Source organism: Zea mays, chromosome 1 (genome assembly GCF_902167145.1).
Source record: "Zea mays cultivar B73 chromosome 1, Zm-B73-REFERENCE-NAM-5.0, whole genome shotgun sequence".
Lineage (NCBI taxonomy): Eukaryota > Viridiplantae > Streptophyta > Magnoliopsida > Poales > Poaceae > Zea > Zea mays.
The window spans coordinates 220,791,897-220,804,555 of NC_050096.1; the positions used below are offsets into that span (position 1 = coordinate 220,791,897).

General features: G+C 43.5%; 1 protein-coding gene across 2 annotated transcripts; it reads left to right on the forward strand.

The window, feature by feature from the left end:
* The first annotated feature begins 2,837 nt into the window (after window positions 1–2,837).
* Window positions 2,838–5,065, forward strand: LOC100192520 (putative inositol polyphosphate phosphatase (synaptogenin-like) family protein). 2 transcript variants are annotated; one of them, XM_008679859.2, is made up of 7 exons: window positions 2,838–2,919; window positions 3,061–3,181; window positions 3,266–3,373; window positions 3,472–3,757; window positions 3,858–4,057; window positions 4,182–4,451; window positions 4,555–5,045. In XM_008679859.2, the coding sequence occupies exons 2-7, from the start codon at window positions 3,147–3,149 to the stop codon at window positions 4,685–4,687; spliced, it is 1,032 nt and encodes a 343-aa protein (XP_008678081.1). In that variant the 5' UTR covers window positions 2,838–2,919; window positions 3,061–3,146; the 3' UTR covers window positions 4,688–5,045. The 2 variants fall into 2 exon arrangements, with proteins under 2 accessions (XP_008678081.1, NP_001131212.1); NM_001137740.1 differs by lacking the exon at window positions 2,838–2,919 and having other exon boundaries at window positions 3,031–3,181; window positions 4,555–5,065.
* Window positions 5,066–12,659: the final 7,594 nt, after the last annotated feature.

Below are 12,659 nucleotides of genomic sequence, written 5' to 3' on the forward strand. Positions count from 1 at the left end.
CAATAGCATATACTACCCAAAAGTTCATTGGTAAACAAGGTATAAAGATGACCAAACTAGGGTGACCTATTGGGTCCCATCAAAATTAACCTATGCAGATTATAATGATTAACAGGAACATTATTGGTTAAAGAAAAGTGATCAAGGGCACAACTTGCCTTCAATGAGCTCATGCTCAGAGTTTTCCACCTGCTAAGTACCGGGGTCCTCGGTCACTTACTCGTCTACTCGCCACAATTCAAACAAACATGATATATGAGAAATTAACATCACACCAAACATGAGAACATACTGCATAATAATGTTCTATGCATCGTAACAAGATCCTAGGTTTGAGAACCACTAAATCCGAAGTTACGGTTAAGGAGTTATGATTTTCTGAAGATTTAAGTGTTGGGCATAAAACAAATTAATTGCATAATTTTAACAGTATGTTTCATACTGAAATAAGGTTACTGAATGGTAAACAATATTATTATGAGTTAATGCAACTGGAATGGATCAAGAAGGAGTTAAAATGGAGAAGTTATGAATTTTACAAGTTTATCGGATTTATTTTTTGTACCTTTATTTATTTTGAATATCTCTAATTACTTCGAATCGAGGGCACAAATACTAGAGAATCTAGGGTTAAGGCGCAATTAATCTGGACTCGATTGTAGTTCATTATAAATAGATAAGGACGGTAGGTTGGTTTTGATTAACCCGAGGGTTTCTTATGCAAAGTTTCATGCTGAAGAGGTACTGGAAACCCAGATTCGCGCTATTAGAAACCTACGGTTCTGATTATAATTACAATGCACCACGCGAACCGGTATTGAATCCCACCCCTCGGATCTAAAACCAATGGCCGGATTTTGATGACTCTAAGTTTAACCTGGCCCGCCCAAATTGCATCGGACGGTTACGATCAATCCCGCGCTGAACGACATCCCGATCAAATGTACATCGTCTGCTGAAGATCCTGCGGTCCCCGAGCATCATCCAAGCCCCCCAATCGGAGCCATCGATTTCTGGATTGACACCTCGGGCCTTATCCCTACCAACGCCACACCGGCAGCTGCGCACACCAACATGAACACTGCGTCGCCATTGCCGTGCAATCCGTCCACACGATACTCAACCCTATACTTCAAGCTGAGGAGAGCGATAGCGAGGAAGCGAGGATGCAGAGTTAGCGAGGATGCACCCACAGTGAAGAGTGGAAGGGAGGATGCGCCTACGCTCCGTCGATCAATTCCCAGCTCCACCGTACTCTAGCCTTGATGGGTGCGGTGTGAACACACACCCCGGGGTTCCGTAAAGACCCGAAGGCCAGACCTAGCCCCCAATCGACCTTGCAGACTGGCAGCAATGGAACACTCCCCTCCCTTGCGGCAACGACGGTGGTCTTTCGGTGTCTGGTGGTACAAGGAGTCTGGCGAACGGGATGAGCGCGAAGGCGGTCGAGGGGGGTCTTCAATTTGTAGCCGCGGGGGGTAGGTTAGGGCCACCAGCTGAAGTCCGCCATACTCGCCAGGTTGTTACGCCCGTCAGCGCGACCATGGCGGCTGGGGGGGAGACACACAGTAGTCCTAGGCTGACCCGCAGCGACACACTATACATGGTGAGGGAGCGTCTGGCAGACGGGTCCGCGGCATTAGCGAGCGCGAGCATGGATGAGGAGCAGCCCGCTAGCAGGGCGACCCCACATGTCGGCGCGCATGATGTTAATTGGGCCGCACCGCGGAAATTGGCAAGCGGGCTAAAAGGGAGGACTCATACCCGTATAAGTTTTCATTTTCTTTTCTTTTTCCCTTCTATTTTCTTTTCCATTTTTCTTTTCTGTTTCCAATTTCAAGGATTCAAACTAAATTTAAATTCCTAATTTGAACTTCAGATTTTCAAATATCAAATACAATCCTAAAGTGAATAGATATTCTACTGTTTGCATTATTTATTTTTCTTTCTATAATTTAGTTATGGAAGGGATATTTAACTTACTTAGAATTTTCTTTCTAGATTTTAATTTTCCCATTTCTTCCTTTTGAAATTGAATTCAAGTAGAGTTCGAATCCTTAGATTCCCATTAAGATGCACCTCATACAAAAAAATACTAGCATGATATGCAAGATTTATTTCCATTTACTTTACATGCATGTGATCACAAAGGCAAGCACATTTATATATAAATATTAACTCCACTTCTTTATAAAAGATGGGTATTACAGGTTTGGGGCAGCAATTTACTATATCCTAGTTGAGTTCGTCGGTGTCCACGTGGCCCACGAACTTAACCTAGGTTAAGTTCGTCGGTTTCTGGGCTGGCCTAACTTTAGCGATATCTATAGCAGTACTTCAATAGTTCTAACATACAATCAAAGACTAGATCAATCAAATATAGATATATTTTATATTTCAAGGGATGCATTTTTTCTAAAAATATCATGAGTATATAACAGCTTGGAGGCTCATACGGAGAGTAATTAGTTCCATAGGTAAGAGTATTTATTTCTATGCATCTATAGAGATGAAAATTACATTTTTTTAGAAAGGCAACATAGGGTGAAACCACTTTTTTGACACTCAGCAAATCACCTAGCACCCGACAACGAGCTCGTCTCCGGTAGTGTGGCTACTAGTTTTGTAGGTAAATTAAAAATTGCATATCTTTATTTCTCTGGAAGAATTAAGCTGCAGATTTTGTTAGGTCTAGGTTTGTTGAGTAAACCTGCTGGCACGGAGACTTGGACAGCTCCTGACCAAATATGTGGATGGTTGGCATGCATCTCCTGCTCCTGTATATATGTCAGCATCGTATCTAGTGGCCTACTACTACTGCCCATTATTGTAGTGCAAGATTTATCCCTGGATCCAACTTGCCTCACCTATATATCTTCCAAGCAAGACTTGTGCACATAGCTGGACCTTCTCTTCTTGGTCATGCCCTTCCCTCCCATCAATTCTTCAATGCTGCGTAATCCCTACTGAAAGAGGCACCAATCAGCCATTCTGCAACTTGCCTTCCCGTGCTTGCCTCACTGACATGAACTCATCGTCTTTCTTCCTCTGATCCATAAGATCTGGCCAACAAGATCGGTGGCGCACAGGTATCGGGTCATCACTTGGTCTCTGAATTCTCAGGATTGGAGTTGAAGAAGAGCATCATGCTTGGTGGGCAGAGCGAGACCGTCAAGTACAGGTGAGCGGCCATTGGAGAGCACCTTTGCGTTGAACTGATCTGCAATCGGCGTACGAGTTTTTTCATGACCTTTTGACGCTGCAGGGTCTTTGCTGGAACATGGAACGTGGGCGGCTTGGCGCCGCCGGATGACCTGGACTTGGAGGATTGGCTGGACACGAAGAACGACTCCTACGACATCTATGTTCTTGGGTACTCGTAGTTTGCCAACTGATTTGCCATGTCTTAGAAATTTTTGTCAGCGTTGTCGTCACACGTCAGGTAGGTCAGTGAACGTTTGCACCATGCAGGTTCCAGGAGATTGTGCCGCTGAACGCGAGGAACGTGCTTGGCCCCAAGCAGAGGCGGGCGGCCATGAAGTGGCAGCTGCTCATCGGCGACGCATTGAACAGCACGAGGCATGGAGCTGCAGGAATGCATGGTCAAGGACAGGGGGGCGCGTTCAGGTGCCTCATGAGCAAGCAGATGGTCGGAATCTTCGTGTCGGTCTGGACGAGGAGCAGCCTCTGCCGGCACGTCCGCCACCCCGGCGTGTGCAGCGTCGGCGCCGGCGTCCTCGGCCGGCTCGGCAACAAGGTAAGAAGCAAGCAGAGTCGCACGCGCGCGCGGCACACCAGAGGCAGGAGAAGCCACAGGCATGCGGATGACGGCGTCTCTACGTGCGCTACGTACGCAGGGCGCGGTGTCCGTCCGGTTCTTGCTCCACGGCACGAGCTTCTGCTTCGTCTGCTGCCACCTGGCCTCAGGCGGCGAGAAGGGCGACGCGCTGCGCCGGAACGCCGACGCCGCGGGCATCCTCTCCAGGACCAGCTTCCTCGGCTTCGGCGGCGTGGCGGCAGCACCCGGTGAGGTGCCCAAGAAGATTCTTGGCCATGAGTATGTCGCCCGATCGAGCTCTGAACGACTGAACCTAGCTTCTACCCAGTAACATCAACAGGAAACTGTGGTTACTGCTCGAATTAATTAATCCTCTCCGCTTGTGTACTGTACTCGCATGCAGCCGCGTGGTGTTGCTCGGCGACCTCAACTACCGGATCGCCATGGACGATGACGAAGCACGGCAGCTGGTGAGGGCCAGGAAATGGGGCATGCTGCTGGAGGGCGACGAGCTGCTGCTGGAGCTCTCCAGTGGCCGTCAGTTCCACGGCTGGCACGAGGGCCACGTCACCTTCGCCCCGACCTACAAGTATAGCCGCAACTCCGACCACCTCCACTGGTGCGCTGACGGCGTCGCCGCCGGCCGCGAGAAGCAGCACCGCGCGCCGGCATGGTCAGACACTGACGCCCAGGCCCAGCCCGCTCGACATATCCATGCAAGCGAGATGGTTTCGTTCTCACGCTGTTCGCCGCTACTGCTATTTAATTATTTGCAGGTGCGACCGCATCCTCTGGCGCGGGAAGGGGATGAAGCAGGTCCGGTACGAGCGCTGCGGTTGCTACCGGCTCTCCGATCACCGCCCGGTCAGGGCTTTGTTCCACGCCGTGTGCGAACTGGCGGATGGCTAAGCTGTAGGCTAGCTTGCGTGCTTTGAATGAAAAGCGTTTAATTAACAAACGAGACTCTTAATTTTACAAAGTGTTCAAAAATTTCGGCCAGAAATTTCACACGGAACTGGTTACTGGTTCCTGCATCGATGCGCTTTCAAGCTGGTTTGCGCCTGATTCCTATCTGCTGGAGAAAATTGGAGCACATTTTCTGTTCTCGGCTGAGGATATATGGAACCAAAGGATCATTGACCAATTAATTATCTGACAGGTTATTGTCCACACCTGATTCATGTGCCGGAGGCATACAACTTTGTGCGCCGGGTCAACTCGATGAAACCAGTTTTTCGTGGTTTCAACAAGATGCATGTCTTCACTATGATATTGTTATTCGCATCCATGAAAAAGATGTATCAGGTGTAAACCAAGTTTCCATATAAATTTTATACAAACCAACTAACAAAAGACATAAAAAAATTCTCAAAACAATTATAGATATACTTATTGCCTACTCTACCACCATAGAAAATTTCAAAATTCAAATTCATCATATGTTAGGAGATACAAAAAAGAGAATTCTGAGATAAAAAAAGTGAAAATTATCTCAGAATTTTCTCTTTGTTATCTTTTAATATAGGATGAATTTAAATTTTAAATTTTATACAGTGGTAGCACTACTGAATCTGGTTCTTTGCCGAGTGTTCGGCGCTTTGCCGAGTACTTTTTTCTCGGACACTCGGCAAAAAAGTTTTGCCGAGTGCCGCACACGGCACAGTCCTGCTCTATAGAGTGGGCAAAGAAGTACATCCATGATTTTTTTAAAAATTTTGTGTGACTTTTGTTAATTAGTTTGCACGAGTTTGTATAGAAGTACTGGTTTGCATATGATACGTTGCCTCTATAAAAAGGTATAAAACGACAATGTTCTCAACTATTCTTAACGTAAGAGAATGCAGAAATTTTCAATTTTAAAATTTTCCTATTCATCACTCATATCTCTTCTCTACTATATAAAGCATCAGGTTCCACGATTTCCACCATTGTCGTATTCTCCCACATTTCAATGGTAAAAAAGCTAAAAATTATACATAAATACGAAATTGAACTATAGTTGTTGGCTTTAAACCTAAATTCACACACACCTAGCCAACAAAACATATATGTGCGTGACAACGCTATTTGTTACCTAAGACGGACAATGAATCAATAATCTATCACGTAGATCCGATCAGACGCATCCGATCGAGTTAGTCACCTACATTCAAGCAAGGCTCGAGCATGCTCCAAATCCAAAAAAACAAGTCCGATCTACCCATGTGATACAACACTATGTTGACATAAATGATTTAGATTCAGGATATAATGTTTTAAATGGCGTGACTTGAAATGATTGCCTTAGATTTAAACCTGCAATGATAAAAATGACTTAGATACAACTTATAATGTCTTACTTCACGTTAAAAAATGACTCGGATTTAATTACAATGAGTGAATGACTTAGATGCGATATAAAAATACCTTAAACACAATGAGTTGAAAATTGACTTAGACTCAACTCTACAACAGTAGGAATGACTCGATCATATGCATCTGACAGAGTCAGCCACGTATGTCCAGGCAAGGATCGAGCATGCTCTAGATCCGACAAAAACATGTCCGATCTACCCATGTGATACAACACTATATTGACAGAAATGATTTAGATTCAAGATATATTATTTTAAATGGTGTGAGTTGAAATAATTGACTTAGATTTAACCATGTAATGATAAAAATGACTTAGATACAACTTATAATGTCTTAGTCTGCGTTAAAGAAATGACTCAGATTTAATTTTTCAACGTGTGAATGACTTAGATGCGATATAAAAATACCTCAAACTCTGTGAGTTGAAAAAATGACTTCGATTCAACTTTGCAAAAGTAGGAATGACCTGATTAGAAGCATCTGACCGAGTCAGCCACGTATGTCCAGGCAAGGACCGAGCACACTCTAGATCCAACAAAACATGTTTGATCTACCCATGTGAAACAACACTATGTTGAATGAAATGAATTAGAGTCAACATATCATCACCAACATATGTCTCTGTATCAAGCTCAACAACACTACCAGGTAGATATTTCAAAAGCTCTACTTGATAAGTTGGCAACAAATCATAGTTGTCATCCCACTTCCCATTTATCATGTCAAGTGCTCTATCCTTGCCTCTAAAAACTCTGCCATATGGAACATCTACCTTGTACTTAATTCAACACATCCTGTAACTTTTTCAGACTCATGGTAGGGTCATCCCTCAACAACTCAACCACTCTTTCAGCAACCCACTTGTTTGATGTCATTGTATCTTGACACGTTAAATGAACCACAAGTGTGCTTAGGGCTATTTGTCTTAACCTGATGCAAAATAAAATAAGTATTAGTACTTCTCATGTTAGTACTTCACATACATCAACATATATTAGTATTGATTTACCTTGCAACCAATATAGGACCATTTGCTAGTGGATGCATGAAATTGCCACTTGCATCCTTCGTCCGCTCTCACTACACGACGGTTGATCTTTAGCGACCCTTATTAGGTACCAACTGTTGGTTGCTAAAGGTTAGGGACCGACGGTCAGTCGCTAAATCCTTTTGTAACAACGGTCGGTTGGTCGCTAAAAGTCTAGAAATTTAACAACTTATGGTTGGTCGCTATAGATGTCGTCGTGGACTAGCAGTGGGTCGCTATAGAGCAAGGATCACTACCAAATCTTATAGCCTGAACGTACCTGTAGATGTTAGTGACTAAAAATTAATTAAAACAAGTAAACATTGATCGCTAAATTGTAGTAAAGAAAAAAAGAATTGTAGAAAAGAAAAAATGAATTATGGAAAGAAAACGAATTGTAAAAAAGGATTTTAAGGTTTGGAACCTTGAATCTATTTTGACTCAAACATGAATGACATAACCAACTAGACTACGCTTAGTTTTGCTGTCTACTATGCTAGTTTTTTTTCTTATTTACTTACAGATGCCCCACGTTCTATTCCAGTACGTCGAGAACAGGATAAGAAAAACCCTATCCACGTTCTATTCCACATCTCAATCCAGTACGCAGCCACCGCCGGTTGCTGCTCGTGTGGTTCCCGACGGTCGCCGACGCCACGACCCTATAACACCCCAGGTGTTTATCGTCTGCTCGACCACGAGTGCGGACTTTAACACGTGATAGCTGTAAACGTAAAGATCACTAAATTTTAATCATCCTCGTTTATCACGATTTTGATATCGTGTCTGTCTCCATCTGTCTAAATTGTCCCAATTATTTTCGCTTATCACGTTGTTGGCATTGTATCTATCTTCCTCTGTCTGAACTGTCTAAAATATCAAAGCCGAAATCATTTTAGTCCAATCTATTTACATCCCGCCACGAAACGTACCCCTAGAACATTGATTATATTCATATCTATATTTATACTCTTGAAAAGAAATGAAATAGAGGAAAAATTCAATTTACTCTCCTCCATATACAGCTGTATCCGCACAAAACGCACACACACGCATCACTGCTCTACCAGCATGCCACACCACTTGGCAGCTCGGTCAGTACCTAACACACTTACTTAAACATTAACACCTAAATAACAAGATTAGTTCTAACATTCTGGCCGTACCGAACAGCAAACGATGTTATCCATTTCCGCTGTGAATAGATGAATGGCTAAAAACGTGGAAACAAACAGCCTCCATATTTATTTGTTACAAGAATTGGGAGAGAAAAATAGCTGGTTTTCTTCATCCACCGCCCCAGCCTCTTCTCCCTCACCCTAGATCCTTCCACGCCGCCCCCTCCCTCAGGTGATTCCCTCCAGCCGCCATCTTCTGCCTCCCCATTGTCGACCACCCTTCCTTTGCCTCCATGCCGAGCACCCCAGACGTGCTCGCCCTAGACTCCATGTACCGCCCTAGCTTCATCTTCTTCAGCTCACCGGCCACCAGGAAGGTCCGAGCTCGCCCATCCTCTGCTCCTCCCTGCGCATGGCTGCATCCTCTGCCTCCGATCCGCTGCGCCGTGGTGGGCTCGCCCAGCACCGCGCGCCGTTGTCCCTCTGCTCGGCGTCCAGTCCCTAGCGCCGACGCCCCTGTTTTTTTCCCCATCTCCTTCCCAACCACGCTCAGTCCAGCTCTAGCCCTTCCCCATGTCGTGACCCGATGCAGGCGCCAGGGTTGTGCCCTGTTGATCTCCATCGGACTCCCTCCAATACCATGGTGGTCCCTGCTCTAGCCCTTGTCGTTGTCGAGGTAGATGAGCTCCTTCCCCAACTCGTTGTCCTCACTTACCAAGGCTCGACGGGCTGCGCCGTCATCGTCAAGCTGCCATCTTCGACCTCCATCTCGTCCTTGCTCCCCTCCATGCCAGCCACCACTCCCTGCGTCGCTAGCATGTCGCATGTGCATCTCAGCGTCGTGAGCTCCCTGCTCCAACATCCACGCCACTAGACCGGATGTCTCCTCTTTCCCTTCTTGCTGCAGCATCATACCAGTGCCAAACCCATACCCGCGACGCTCGCCAAGTGCTCGATGAAATACCGCAGCGAGCTCCGCCCCGGATCTGCGCAGCCCCAACACACGCCGTCGATCTGCGCAGCCATGACACACGTTGGTAGGCATGTAATTAAAATAATTTGTGATGATACATGGTATGGAGTGTGCTTGGACAGGTATATGTGTATGCTACTACTTTTATCTGATTTCAGTTTTTATATGACCAGGTGTTGGAAGGTCTTGTTTATCTGCATGAACAAGGTGTCATTCATAGAGATATCAAGGGCGCAAATATACTGAGTACCAAAGAGGTTAATGGCTGTATATTATTTCCCTCCTTTTTTCTTTGTTTCAATCATTGAATTTCGTAAAAGAAATCTTGAAGCGCCTAGAAATCTGAATGTTGTTAAACTTGTCTTGGAACTTGGAAGTAACCTTCTAATACCATAACTGGAAGCATAAAACCATGAAAACATGTAGTCACATGACTGATGCAGTTAAAAAGAAAGAAATAAAGGGGCATCCTAGAGATAAAACCATGGACAAATAGTGTGCTAGCGTAGATTTTGGGAGGATGAATTGTTATTATGAAGTGTGTATCCCCCTTAATTCTAAACTTGCAATAGAAACATAGCAGTAATATGTTTTCTCTACATAATTTCATTTGTGAACCCTGCTTGTTTAGGGTCTTGTCAAACTTGCTGATTTTGGAGTTGCCACTAAATTGACTGAAGCTGACATCAACACTCATTCTGTGGTCGACACTCCATACTGGATGGCGCCTGAGGTCGGCTATTGACTAACCATTTGTTGAATATGATGTTTCTACTGCAAGGAATGTACCATGAATCACATGAATTTGGTGGTCATATGTTCAACACTCTCCTAGAGGTTAGACCATTGCATCATTTGATTTTGTATGCGTCTTACAACTGGGCTGGTTAATTTTATAATTTGTGAATACGGTGATTAGACCATTTAAATTCCCATCTTTAAATGGTACATGTCTGAAGAATTCACACAGATCTTGTGAGTTCCATTTAAAGTTTTGTTGCTTTCATTTATTAAAAAATGATCTGCTTAATTCTTACATGTTCCTCCTCTCTTGGGCAAATAGTAGTGCTCCGTGGTGTCATTTGGTTATGGACGCCTCTCCTCCATCTCTGAAGTTTTGTTTGTTGTTTCTTACATGTCATTTGATTACATGTCTGAAGTTTTGTTTGCTGTTTCTCCTCCCATGGACGCCTCTCCTACATCGCCAACCTGCCCTGGTGGATGCGCCATCGCCTGATGCGAGCCGCGGGGAAATGAGGGATCCTTGGAGGCAGAGCTGGTAGAGCTGACACCATACAAATAGGTTGTTGTCAACCATTATTCAGTGCAAAACATTCAGCCAACTAACTATTTTGCAGGAATGGACTATTTTTCAATTTTGAGAGCAACATTTGTTCAGTAATAGACAACATCATTTTAACATAGATTCACATATTGATGTTTTTCAGTTTTGATAGCGACATATCAACTTACCAACAAGTAGCTTGCATGGATTTAGTTGTACACAGATTTAAAACAGCAACATACCAATAGGTTCATACATCCAGTTTAGCATAAAAATGCTTGCAGTTGGGTTGGTCGTTCTCTGCTATGAATTGGTTGCTGTCAGCCTTTGAAGTTTGAACTACATTTTCATATAACTGACACCATTATTGGGTGGTACTTTGAAGTGCATTGTCACAAAAAAAAGTAGCAGATCACTCAGGCTTCGGTCTCATCAGAAGCAGTAGCACTCAACAGTATTCTTCCTAGCCGATTGAGCAAACTAGGTGCCCTACTACCCTATAATCAAGTATCACAGTCCCCTTGTCTTTATATATTTATTTGGCAATTGTGTTGAATAGTCTTATTTTCCTTCCTTGGTTGCTCTTCATTTTGTATGAATTACTAATTATAGATGGATGTGTACTGACTGCATGGTCTCTGTTTTCTCAATGACTAAATCAATTGCCTTTGCTTTCTAAACAAAAGAACAATTAATCTAGCAGTCTGCTTATATATTTTTCGTAGTTGCTTGAAAAAAGTCGAGATTCTGTACAATTGCTCCCTTTTTAATATTTCGTATCAGAATTCCAAGTCTATGTTTCTTACCTATGGTGCTACTATTATAGCCACGATGATTTTAGCATGTTTTCATTCTATTAAATTATGTGTTCACAATTAGATTTTGGGAAAAAGCTTCCATCATTCTTCTACCTTCAAAAGGGGACGACTTCTTCACATGACGGAAAGATGAAGGTATGAGTTGGTATGCTATGTTTCACTTTTGTTCATATTATGGTCATAATATTTCTGATGTTTCTATCCTTGTTTCTCCTCCCTTTCTTTTTCTAAATAAATCTTACATGTGTTCTGCTTTGTACTGTGGGGTTGTCAGCCAAACCTTTTTCGGATGAGGGGTAACAGGCGTATTGCGATGACCAACAATTATGCAGAGAAGAAAAACAAGAGGAGCAGCAAGAGGCGATGCGCTAGGAACACATGCATGCATTATGGCTCTCTTGCACGTAGAAGGTGGGGGCAAACAATCTGAATGAAGCAGGTGAGCTTCTGAAGGAGATGAGCTTCTGAAGGAACAATAGCGGGAGTGATATGAAATATTAGTGATGTAGTTGTGGGCTTTTGAACTGCTTCAAGCTGGAGTGATGTCGCTGTGGTGCTTTTGTGACTGATCATCTCTTTTGTGAATGATCTAGCTAGCTATCTGTAAATGATCTAGTTGTGAATGATATTATAATTGTGAGCTTTTGTGAATATATAATTGTGGTGCTTTTGTGTTTATGTGATGGATCTATGACTGTGGTATACTGATTAACTGTGTATGTCTTTATGATTTGTGTATAAAAATCTGTGATTTGTGGTGCTTAATTAAATGTATATTATTATTAATAGCAACTGTAAAAATGGCGACTTTCTGTTGGTTGCTAAATGTATAGTATAACGACTTACGGTTGGTTGCTAAATCTATAGTACAACAACCCACGGTTGGTCGCTAAATATACAATATTAGCAATGGACGGTTGGTCGCTAAAAAGATGTCGGTCGCTAAAGCCTTTAGCGACGGCACTTACAGCGACCATCCTTATGGGTCGCTAAAAGTTTTTAGCGACCAACCGTAGGTCGCTGAAGGCCGTTTTAGCAACCAACCGTAGGTCGCTGTAAGTGAACTGTCGTGTAGTGTCTCTTGCATTTTGCTGTAAATCTTGTAGGATCAATCTTCACAATGTCAAAAGCATGGTCATTCAGAATGGCATGATGCAACACTGATGTCTTGCATTGCTTAGTATCTAGGAATACCACATCGACATCAATGCAAGAGTCATCAGCATCATATGAAAAACAGGAATATCATCTACATCATCCTCGTCAACCATTTCGCTGTCTGGATCAAACCCAGTGTCAGAATCA

What these genes read in the sequence shown, in the direction of transcription:
- LOC100192520 (XM_008679859.2), top strand. Translation starts at nt 3,147, where the DNA reads ATGCTTGGTGGGCAGAGCGAGACCGTCAAGTACAG. An exon ending in AAGAAGATTCTTGGCCATGA is followed by an intron (nt 4,058 to 4,181) that starts GTATGTCGCCCG and finishes ACTCGCATGCAG; the next exon opens with CCGCGTGGTGTTGCTCGGCG. An exon ending in CAGCACCGCGCGCCGGCATG is followed by an intron (nt 4,452 to 4,554) that starts GTCAGACACTGA and finishes AATTATTTGCAG; the next exon opens with GTGCGACCGCATCCTCTGGC.